Source organism: Bidens hawaiensis, unplaced genomic scaffold (genome assembly GCF_021521415.1).
Source record: "Bidens hawaiensis isolate Kalapana, Puna unplaced genomic scaffold, B.hawaiensis_p1.1 tig00081901_1, whole genome shotgun sequence".
Lineage (NCBI taxonomy): Eukaryota > Viridiplantae > Streptophyta > Magnoliopsida > Asterales > Asteraceae > Bidens > Bidens hawaiensis.
The window spans coordinates 878-13,074 of NW_027503854.1; the positions used below are offsets into that span (position 1 = coordinate 878).

General features: G+C 35.5%; 1 protein-coding gene across 1 annotated transcript; it reads right to left on the reverse strand.

The window, feature by feature from the left end:
* Positions 1-2,617: 2,617 nt before the first annotated feature.
* Positions 2,618-5,564, reverse strand: LOC143607411 (transcription activator GLK1-like). Its single transcript, XM_077082866.1, has 6 exons — positions 5,212-5,564; positions 4,846-4,986; positions 3,513-3,746; positions 3,390-3,428; positions 3,200-3,319; positions 2,618-2,965 (listed from the first exon to the last, which is right to left on the reverse strand). The coding sequence occupies exons 1-6, from the start codon at positions 5,494-5,496 to the stop codon at positions 2,822-2,824; spliced, it is 963 nt and encodes a 320-aa protein (XP_076938981.1). The 5' UTR covers positions 5,497-5,564; the 3' UTR covers positions 2,618-2,821.
* Between the last annotated feature and the right edge of the window lie 6,633 nt (positions 5,565-12,197).

Consider the following 12,197-nt stretch of genomic DNA (forward strand, 5'->3'; position numbering starts at 1 on the left):
ATTTCCAGTTCAATCTTCTTGTTCTATATAGATAAATTGTCATTTCGTTCATTCACAAAGAACCATTTCTTCTAAGTCACAAGATAAGAAAAATTTTCACAATCTTTTTTTGATTACGGGTTCTAGATTCATTTATATCTATATAATATTTCTATTTAAATTTATAGCTATTAGATCGTGGCTTTTGTACCAAAATTTCCATTTCGTTGCATCCAATATTTTTTTCAATCATATGAAAATATGAAGAATGGATGCAGGGTAAATACACTCGTTTCCAGTCTCCTATTATTGTTATTGTATTGAGTATTGAAGTGAATCAAAAAATTGAAAACTATCTCTTTTCTAACCAAGAAATAAAAAAAGCTTAGTAATTTTAGTATACATAAAAAGAGTTATATTGAATTGTTTTTGTATTGTAAACATCATTTGATATAGGGCTATCATTTTTACCCGAAAACCAACCCGAAAAAAACCCATACCCGAACTCGAGAAAACACTAACCCGAACACGAACCGAAGTAATTCGGGTTGGTTCTCGGGTTTGATTTATAAGTTTCGGGTCAACCCAGTTAAACTTTTAGTTTATAAATTAAATATATATTTTTAACTATAATATGTTAAGTCTTAGCCACTAAAGTTATCAGAATCTGGCCTTAATCGACTGTTATCATACCAACTATTATGGATCAATTGCTTATTGTTAATTTATGTATTCTGTTTATTACTAATAGTAATCGTAATCGAACAACCAAATCATGCCCGATAGAAGAAGATTATGGTTTGAGTTAGTTTTACACTTTTTTTGAATTGTTTTATCAAGTTATGTTAGTTTATTATTTGATTATTTGCATCACGAACAAAGAAGAATGTATTGTTTTAATTTTAGCATTGTAGTTTTTTTCTTGTTTTTTTTTCTAGGATACTTGAAACCCGATTAACTCAATCCGAAAAAACCCAAACTCGAATTACCCAAACCTGAAAAATCCGTGAGAGATTTGGGTCGGGTTTCGGGTCAAGGTTTAAAACTTTGAAACCCGAAGAACCCGACCCGAAAAGCCCAAAACCCGAAAAACAAACCTGAAGAACACCCCTAATTTGATATATATTCAATATAAACTCTACAATGATTTAGGGATGACAATGGGTCGGGTTTGGGTCGGGTTTAGGTATTCCCAAACCCATACCCGGTTATGAAAATCCATCCCAAACCCGTCCCAAACCCGTCGGGTTTTAATCGGGTAATTATCCGTCGGGTTTTGGGTTTTCTCATCGGGTTTCGGGTTTCTTATCGGGTTTTGATAAAAATACTCGTAGAGTATACTCGACTCAAAACTCGCTAGGTTTTTACCGGGTTTTGACAAAATATAACTAATGGATTACAAAGATGGTTACCATAAACATAAAATGTCTCAAATAATTGATATAAACAAGTTTTGGCAAACAATATATATGGAATATAGTATATATAGTTATATCGGGTATATAATCGAGTAAATGGGTTTATGTTATCGGGTAATCGGGTCGGGTATTCGGGTATATTAGAAATCCCAAACCCGTCCCAAACCCGCGAAAAAATTTCAAAACTAATCCCAAACCCTAATGGGTCAGGTATTACCCGTCCCATTTATGTCGGGTTTCGGGTTTTCCCATCGGATTCGGGTTTCATTGCCAAAAAAGATAAAGTTAACGTGTATCAATGATTGATTATATCTAGGTCTATTTTTCGTGTGTGAGTGTGATAGTTTTTATCTCTCATTATGCACAAACTATTTATCATTTGATGAGATCATTTATCATCTAACCTACACCCCAGAACCACCATGTATCTTTCACCACTTCTTTGTACATGGTTCAAAAAAACTACATATACATCATTTGCATAAGTCTAAATAGATCATCAGCATATTCACCAATTAAGGTGTTTTAATCATCTTGCCACAAAAGGTAAAGTTAACGTATATCAAAGGTTTGTAACTCGTGCAATCCAAGATTCAATCACTTTGGAGTTTTGAGGTTTCTTATTTATGCGCACAATCGACAATGTCATAGATAACATTAATTATAGTAAGACTTTGATAACTTGGTGTCTAATGCGTATGTAGAGTTATCACTGTATGAATTACTTATATTAATGATGTAATTGAGACGGTATTGTGAATCTGCAAAGAAACAATGACTAATTGCACGATTAGTTTTAAATCTATAAAAATGACAATTAACCGACTACATACACACTTATATGCAAGTGTTGAAGTGAAACTATCACTCATGTAATATAGTCGGGTAAGAACTGGATCCATGAACACAATACACGTTCCACAAATGCAAGACCTTTATTAGTATTTAATCTAATAATTTATTGAGAGGTTGTGTGTACATTGTTTAAATTGTACACTACTTTCTAATGAATGAAACCTTATTAGCTTGTTTAACTTCAACATCCTTTTTAGCGTTAATTATAAATTTTACTCACAGTATGAACCATTAGTAGTTGACTAGTAGCCATGACTTGTGTTGATAGTCTTTTAAATGAACAAGTTTAAATTGCCTCACATGAGAACGTGAGATGCACAAAAGTAATGAAAAGTATATGTTTAGTAAAATTGTTTAGCTTATACATCAACAGTTCTTGTACAGAAAACGAAGAAAAATTCTCAGGTTAAAACTTAAGATAAGACATGAGAAGAACATAAGGTAACCAAAAACAAGAATTCGCACATCCAAGTGCATGAAACGTCGTCAAATTGGAAGGGGTTCAGCTTCTTTTCTGGACCGATATAAGTTTCCCAGAAAGCAACCACCATATGTATTAGTCGTTCCGCTCAAGTGGGAGGTATTTTCTGAATCCCTTGTCTTTGTAATTCCAGCATCACATTATCAAGTGCGGGTGGTTTTAGTCCAAGTGGAAGAGGCTGCCATGGTTGCGACAATATGTCCCCAATTGCTGCATCAATGCTCTCTTTCGACTGTTTCACAATATTCGTGACAATGTTACCATTGCATATATTATTAATAAATGTGGATAAGTAAAATATATATGGGTCTTTCATAAAAGAAAGTTGTTTTGGTCCTTTTGTTTAACCTTGTAACTTGAGAGAATTTAGATTATTTCATCCATGCGTGATGCAACATATATGTGTTATTTGTGGGGACTTCTTGTCACTACATAAATATAGAAGGTTATTTGTATGGGTACTTACAGGATGTAGATCCAATGGCGGTTGGGGGCAAGGTTGTTCGGTCGAAGGAACCGCGTCTATTTTATACATGGCTTGGGGTGGTGGGATACCGGGAACCGGTAGATGTGGTGTTGGAAATCTCTGGAGTTATATAACACAATCACGTTAATTACCAAACAAAGTAAATTAAAATAATCATATATACGCTTACCATATGTGGTGGCGGTAAAATTTGTGGGAAGTATGGTGCCTGATGCACAAACTTAAACGTCAGTTAAACAAGCAAACAAACAAACAAACAAACAAATGGGGATCAAATTGAAAGTAAACTTACCCTCGATGGTAGCCAAACATGTGAATGTGCATGTGTATATGGTGACGAGTGACGAATATGAGGCATCAAAGGTCGATCAATGGAGGGGTGACCCCATACGTGTAAAGGTCGATAATGAGGGAAGCCCATGGTTGGTGATGGGGCAACCATGTCCCTCTTGCCACCACGTCTATGGCTCCAACTCGCCGCTTCTGCTTCTCTTGCAAGCACATGTTTCCGGTGTGACCTATATTTCTGTAACAATTTTCCAAAATTAGTTAGCAAAACATACAATATATCTCTTGATAAATAATAACAAAGTCACATATTTGAATATTCAATTAAATTTACCCACGCATTTGTACCACATATATTATTTAAATATGTTACATGTGGGTAAAGTGGTAAACCAAGTTATGATTTGAAGGAAGTTTGAAGTTTAATTGATTTGATAAGGCAAAGGAAAGCAGACAAAAATACTGATTGCCACATCTCTGTCGTGTTATATATATTGCCTTTTTAGGGTACAAACTACTTTATTTCAAAAGAATTTGCAAATTTATTTTGTCCATGATAAGTATGCATGTGAAGAGTTTTTAACCATATTTGATTTTAAAATAGCCTGATGTTTGACATCTTAGACCCAAATAATTGAAGGGTATATATCAAAACTTTTGTTTCGATAAATGTTATGTTTATAGATTTTTTAAAAGCATCATTACTTTCGGATTAAAATCTTTAATTTTGGAAAACTATTAATATTTTACGCAGCACATGAAATATTGAGGTACGTTATGTTACATATTTTATCTAATTCTCCGTATGGTTGAAAAAGATTAAGATAAAAAATCGAAATGAGAACTTTACTCATATTCACAAAACAAAAAGTTTACACTTGGCAGGAAATAACATATATGAATAGGTTTCAAATAAAAAAAAATAAAAATTGAGATATGGTGATATAATCAAATATGTATAACAGTAAAATAACTCAATGTAGATATAAAAAATTTTGATCGGTTAAATTAAGTTAAAAGATGCGCTACCGTATAAAGGTAAAAGGGAAAGTTGTTACATATCATATTCTAATAATGTACATATAACATAAACTCATCTAGAACTAATAAAACATTCTAATTACTATACTTATCGTATGATTTTGATCAAATTCATTACGTAAATCATTTCATTAAATCATTTGTAATGAACATTTAATTGACAGTAGCTTATTTTTCCTAATTTCACTAATTTTTAAATACTCTAGTAACTAAATTAAGGAAAAATTAATAAATTAATTCTTTTTACATCAACTTTGTAAACAAATTTGATTTTTTAGTTTGATAGATTAATATACCTGAAGATGACTAGCAATGTTATGGCGAGTAAGAGAAGGAATACCCATAATCTCGAGAATTCTTGACGGGACTGCCTTATCCACCCCTAACTGTTCCACCGCTTCCACGAATCGCCGATGTAGCTCCGGGGTCCAGTCCACCTATGAATCCCAGTTAAATTTCAAGTTTGTTTCATTAATAAAGTAATATATGTAGATGAGATCCGATACAAATGAAATTATCATGCATACTAAATGTACTAATAACTAGACTGATTATTATTACATCTACAGTTTTGAGCTATAATAATTATGCTATTATATAACGATTGTTATTTAAATCATAAGTTCACAAACATTTCATGAATGAAAACAAAACTTGTATACCTTCACTTTCTTCTTGCCATGAGGTTTCTTTCCGGCTTCACTTGTTTTGCTCACAACTTCTTTTCTTGATGATGCCAAATCTTTTTTATCACCATTTATAATATTAAACTCAAACTCACAATTAGAATCTTCTCCTCCTATTTCCAAATCAGGTAACATGTCCATCCCCGCAAATAAGTCATCAAAATCGATACTTTCCAGCAAATTATCGTCGTCCGAAAACCTAACCATCTCCCATCCATCTCTACTGTTGTTGTTCTCTAGTGGCGATACAGTAGCTAACATGACAACAACCTGAGAATATTATATCACAATATGACTACAAGATGATATTCTTACTTTGCATATAAAGGTTTTTTCATCGTACTCAGTATATCCCACCAATAGCAAAGCTATGGTAGGGTCTGAGGAGGGTAAGATGTTATGTTATGTCTGTGCAATAATGGGATTGCTGTTGTTATTGTAGTGTGTGAGGTTGGATCTCAACCACAACAAATTTGAGTCGACTCATTATGAGGGGTCTTCTTTGTTTGTACTTGTACATGAGTACATGTGTTTTTTGGATTTTTTTGTCATATTATATCATATCTCAAGAGAGATAATGTATTTATAATATAATGGAGAGTGTATGATTTGTGGGTGAGGTTTTTTGAAGTATTGTTTCTTTTATATGTGAACTCGTGAGTAGGTTTAATATTTTACGAGATTTCTTTTGGTGACACTGATGGGAGCAATGCGAGTTGGTCAGTGAGAGAGATGGACCGCCCTAGCAACCTTTATTAAGTGTAACATATTTTTTCATCGGAAATTTTTTTTATTTTTTTATTTTATTTTGTTGATGCTGTATTTAAGATGTTTTTGTTGGATTTTATGGACGTTTCGGGTCAAGTCAACGTGACCGACCCGAACGTGACCCGGACAGAGTTACACCGGGGGTAACGAGATAAAGGCCTACTTAAAGGTTAATTAGGCCCGACACATAAAAAGCCTAAAAGTCAAAGAAGAAATAAAAAGTGCAGAACCTATACCTATCCTGTTTAGGTTTTCTTGCAAGCAACCCAAGATGGCCTCACATGAAAATTATGATGACACCCAGCTCAAGAGACCACACATCCATACACATAAATATTATTGTTATTTTGAAGGCATTTTCAAGAGAGAACAATGGACTGAGTTTTTATAAAGCGTACAATCTCAAAGTGATAGCTTCCTAGCTTAAGATCTTCTATTTTCTTTCTAATCTCTACCGTTAGAACTCAATCTGAGCATTATCACTTGCTTCCGCCGCCGCCGCCGCTAGCCGCCGCCGCCGCCAGCCGCCGCCGCCGCCGGAACTTCATTGCTCTTTGATTGTGTCGATCTAGCGTGACTCGTATACTCTCGGTGTCTTCCCGGTCTTGTAACCGAGGTATATCGACAAACCTCCTATGGTTGATTATTATTTATCATTTATTGTACTCGTACGCGTTTGTAATTGGATCCGGGTTCGGGTTTCGGTTCATGGTTCGTTTTAAATATTTTATTCCGCTGCGTTTCTTTATTGTTTCGTTAATGAGGTTAATAATTAATATGGATTAATTATTATCGAAACCGAAATATTAAATAAAACGGGTCAAATAGTTTATCCGTTTTTGTCTCGGACCACCGTTGAAACCCAACAGTGGTATCAGAGCTGCGGTTACAACGTACGAGTCGATACCGGTTCGTTTAAAACCGGATCTCCATCTTAAACTTTAAATCGTTTAAAGTTTATAGATCTAGAATTATTTTCGGGTGATTTTAGATTGGTCAAAGTTTTGTTTATTTTATTTGACCAAGTCAAAACGACCCGAAATTCGTTTATTGTGAATATATAAATCCGGCCCCGACCTATGTGATTGATTGGTTGTGTTCGGTGTTTGAGCTTGTTTTGGCCATACAGTTGGTTCAAAAGTTGTAAAAAGGTTATTATTTAATTTTCGGTTTTCTTTTTGGCATATAGATGGTTCAAATTTGTAATAGGACATATTATTGTTAGTTTATAAATTTGTAATTAAGAAGACGCGAAGATAACCGAGGACGAGCTCATGGACACCTTGGAGGTAGTGGGAGTTCGGACAAGATGACGGGATGCACGGAGAAGTCCATCCTTGTGGTTGTTTGTGTTGTGAACCCCTTGACTCGATCGGTCTCCCTAATTGGCTCTAGCGAGACCGATCACCTTTTGGCCATAAGGATTTACATATTATTGTTATTTGCTATTTGTGGTTGCTTGGATTGTTTATAATAGAATTATAATATCTCCAACCTAATACCAAATAAATTGGAAAATAAACATTTTATTAACCGATTTTTGTTTTGCAAATTAAAAGCGTTTTGATTTCCAAAACTAATAAGTTATTATAACTTAAAATTGGTTAGTCGTATCGCTACAAACTTAGTTTTAATAGTTTATTTAAAACTAAGTGTCCTGAGAGATGAAAGGGTTCATCTATGTGTCGCGGTAATAAATACAGTAAAATTTAACTTTTACTCTATTTGGTAATTTTAAAAATTTTATCCCAATTTAAAACCAATAGTTTATGCCAATCCTACTACAAGTCACACTTGAGGCATACTGCGAAATTTCGAGTATTTGGAGCTACAGCACCGTACTTGTTTTCTAGCCTATCCCATCAAGGTGAAAGTGCTTCATTGACACATCCGGCACCTTCACACGTCACGGTACTAGGACAACTATTATTTTACTCTCCTGTTACGTGCTAAAACTGTCTGGAGACTTAAAATGGGCAAAGATGAGGCTAAACGTATCTATACAGACAATCGTTGTCTCTATGGGCCTCATAACCGAGAGTTGTGCTCTATTCACAATTGGCAATCGTTGTCAGCCTGCCTAACCACTTATTAATGTTGTGTGCTACAGCTGCCTTTAATAACTGGAAGCCAGATTCTCATACTCCTAATTAATTAATGTTATTGGGTCATTAATAATAGGACTACAACATCGAAAATACTAATTAAATTTACTTTTGCTAAATTAATCAGATGTCGTCAAACGAAATTTCACCCTACGCCCTTAAGACTATCCTTGAGAAGGATAAACTGAATGGTACCAACTTCATCGAATGACACCGCAACTTAAGACTTGTTCTAACCATGGCAAAGCGCCTGTATGTTCTCGATGGACCTGTTCCAACCGAGCCTGAAAACAACACAGCCGCTGCACGAAAGGTTCTTGACAAGCATAAGGATGACTCGGCTGAGGTCTCCTGTATTATGCTAGCCACCATGACTTCTGAGCTTGCTAAAGGCTTGGAAGACTTTGGTGCCTATGAGATGCTTGAACAACTCAAGGGCATGTTCCAGAAACAAGCCCGTCAAGAACGTTTCGACACCATGAAACAACTCATCAGTTGCAAGATGGCAGAGGGGTCTCCCGTCAGTGCTCATGTTCTAAAGATGAAGGGGCACATCGATCAGCTCAAGAAACTTGATTATCCCATGTCCGATGAGATGGCATCGGATTTCATTCTCAACTCTCTCCCCAACTCATACGACCAGTTCGTAATGAATTTCAACATGAATGGTTGGGTGAAGACAGTGCCGGAGCTTCATAACATGCTCAAGACGGCTGAGATGAACATTCCTTCTAGGACCAATCAAGTTCTGATGATTCGATCTGCTGGTGTCAAGAAGCCAAAACCAAAGAATCGGGGTTTTAAGGGAAAAGGCAAGAAGAAAGTTACTGTTGCTGCCCATGTTGCCACCAACACTAACAAAGTGGTTGCAAAGAAAAAACCGCCGCCCTTTGAGGAGCGCAAGTGCTTCAAATGCAACCAAATGGGGCACTGGATGAGAAACTGCCCCGAGCACCTTGCTGAGATCAGAAAGAAGAGAGCCAATGGTGAAGGCTCTTCTGGAGGTATTTCCATATACGTTATTGAACTTTTCACTGTCTCTAGCAACACATGGGTATTTGATACCGGATGTGGTTACCACATCGTTAATGTCTTGCAGGAACCTGAGAAGTGGAGGAAACTGAATAAAGGCAGCATGGAACTCATCGTTGGAGATGGGAAGAGAGAACCAGTTCTGGCAACTGGAGTATTTCATTTTGCTTGTCCATCTGGCCTAGTTTTTCCTTTAAATAATTGTTTGTATGCTCCTGGCTTGACCAGAAACATCATTTCAGTTTCGTTGTTATTTGAACAAGGATTTAAGTATGTTCTTAATGGCATGGCTATTTCTGCTTACTTAAATGATATCTTTTATTTTGAGGCTAAACCTCGAAATGGTATTTATGAGATTGATGTTCAACCTGACAATAACGTATATCATCTTTCAAAACGTATCAAGACTAGTTTCAACGATACTTTTCTATGGCATTGCCGACTTGGCCACATAAGCAAGGCAAGAGTTAAAAGACTCCAATCCGAAGGTATTCTTGAACACTCAGGACCGGACTCTTTTAACACTTGTGAATCTTGCTTAGCTGGCAAACTCGCCAAAGACTCCTTCACTAATAAAAGTGAACGAGCAAGTGATCTATTAGGACTCATACATACTGATGTATGTGGACCTTTTAGAACCATGACTAGAAACCATGAAAGATACTTCGTTTCTTTTATCGACGATTATAGTCGATACGCTTATGTGTATCTTATGAAAACACAAGCACGAAACTTTTGAAAAGTTCAAAGAGTTTCAAAGCGAAGTGGAAAACCAACTTGACAAAACCATTAAGATACTTCGATCAGATCGAGGTGGAGAGTATCTCAGCACATAGTTCATCACTCATCTAAAAGAGCATGGATGTTACTTTCATCTTTTTGCAAGGTAGTTGATAGTGGATCGATTGACACTAGGGATGGACAAATTCGGGAATGGTACCGGTTGGTACCGGTACCGTCGGTACCGAATCGGTACCAACGTTTTGAGTTTCGGTACCGGTACGGTCTCGATCTCATCCCTAATTGACACCTTCACTTTCATCGAATCTAACCGTTGTGATTCAACAATCCAGATTACAGGTTTGTTTTTTATGTTATTGTTCTACTTTGATTCAGTGTTCTCAAATGAGAAATTAATTTTTACTCCACATGGTGTTGTTTTCTGAAATTACTTTCATAGGATGGCTATTGGTACATTCTTTGCAACCTATATTTCGAGAAAAGTAACAATATGGCTATTAATTCGTTAGATAAGTGGCTTTGGAGGTTATGTACATTTGATGTATTTTCGCTTAAAACGTTAGGCTGTGATGAATGCATGTTATTTGAGTAACAGTCGCGTTTAAGCTTGGCTTGGCATATACGTAGGATGGCAATTGGGTACTCCATTTGCAACCTATCTTGCATACATGTTTGTGTAACCGTGTTGCTCAGATGGCAATTGGGTACTCCATTTGCAACCTATCCGGTACTGTGCCACTCCTGCCGTTTTTTATGTGTGGTTTAAAAGTACTTATAGCGTGTTAATGTTACCATGTACGATTACGCGTGCCCTTCTGCTTCCGTTTGTTACATGTAGATAGGTTATTTTCTGGTCATTGTTTCAGGTTTTTACAAATCAAACTTTAGGTTGTGATGAATACACGTTGTTTAACTAGCAATTGGGTTTAAACTTGGCTTGGCATATACGTATGATGGCAATTGAGTACTCCATTTGCAACCTATCATGCAGCCATGTTTGTGTAACCGTGTTGCTATGATGCTCAAACGGGTCTGAACCTTAAATGGTCTTTTAAGATCTATCAGTTATCAGCATTATTGCATTCCACAAATTCTATGTCTTTTGAAAAATAGATTGAAGTTATGTAATCGAATTTAATTGCATGTGTTTTATCTCTTAATAAGCCAACAAAAATAGCTTAAAATTGGGGGGGGGGGATAGAATGCATATTTATTTTTATACTTATTTTAATTTTGTTTCATTTGTTTGGAAAATTAGTTTTTGTCTCTGCATCTATACGCAGATGTGGCAGAACCATTTGGTTTATTTGTATATATTAATATTCATACACCATGTGAATATTTTTTATTTAATTTCTTTTTTATATTTGAATTAATGTTCTCGGAGACTTCGCTCCAAATGTGATTGTTAATGACATAGCCCTTTGGAGAAATGATTAATAATCATATTATTAAAGGCTTTCAAGAGCAGGAATGGTAGCATTTGGCGAAGCTAACACAAGAGGTTTCGCTAGAGCTTGAACCGGTTGCTTAGTGGCCATTCATTAGAAGATCAAATACATCTCAAGGGAGAGTATAATTAAGCATGCTGAAGATACTGCAAAACCAATTATGTATCAATGTATGTATCAGTTGTGCTTTCTATTTATGTGTTTGTTATTGTAAGTGCATGGATGATGGTGCTTATTAGTATGAATACAACGTGCTCTTTTTTGTTTGGTGAACACTCAGTATAAAGTTTATTAATAGATGAGCATGCACACTGCACAGTTTACAAAGTGCTCTTAAATGTTGATTTTGTAAAGTACTAATATTATTAGACACTGCACAGTTTACACATGACATTAATTGGCGGCTTACATCTTAGCCTAGACGAATAATAAAGTCAACTTACGTTTCAGCCTAGACAAATAATAAAGTCAACATAACTACTTCTTTAACACTACCTGGCACATGTACAAAGGTTAACAACCCCGCCGCAACGCGGCGGGGGCTAAAAACTAGTTTATATTTAATTTAGGTGTTCGAACTATATATGCACAATTATCTAATCAAATAACAATTTTTCAACATACTTGTATTTGTTAATTTATCAATTAACAACTTCAAATTTATATGTACTCAGAGTATGCTTATGCTGATAGAAGTTTTGTAATTATTAAACCTGGGAAATTTTGAGAGAAAAAAGTTCATGGGTTCATTGGATCTAAGTTTTTTGACAATAAAGTTATTAACAAAGAAGAGGGTTCTGATTTCTATCGAGTGGCTCATGTTCATATAATAAACTATAGCAGTGGGGGTGTGCTTATGTTTTAT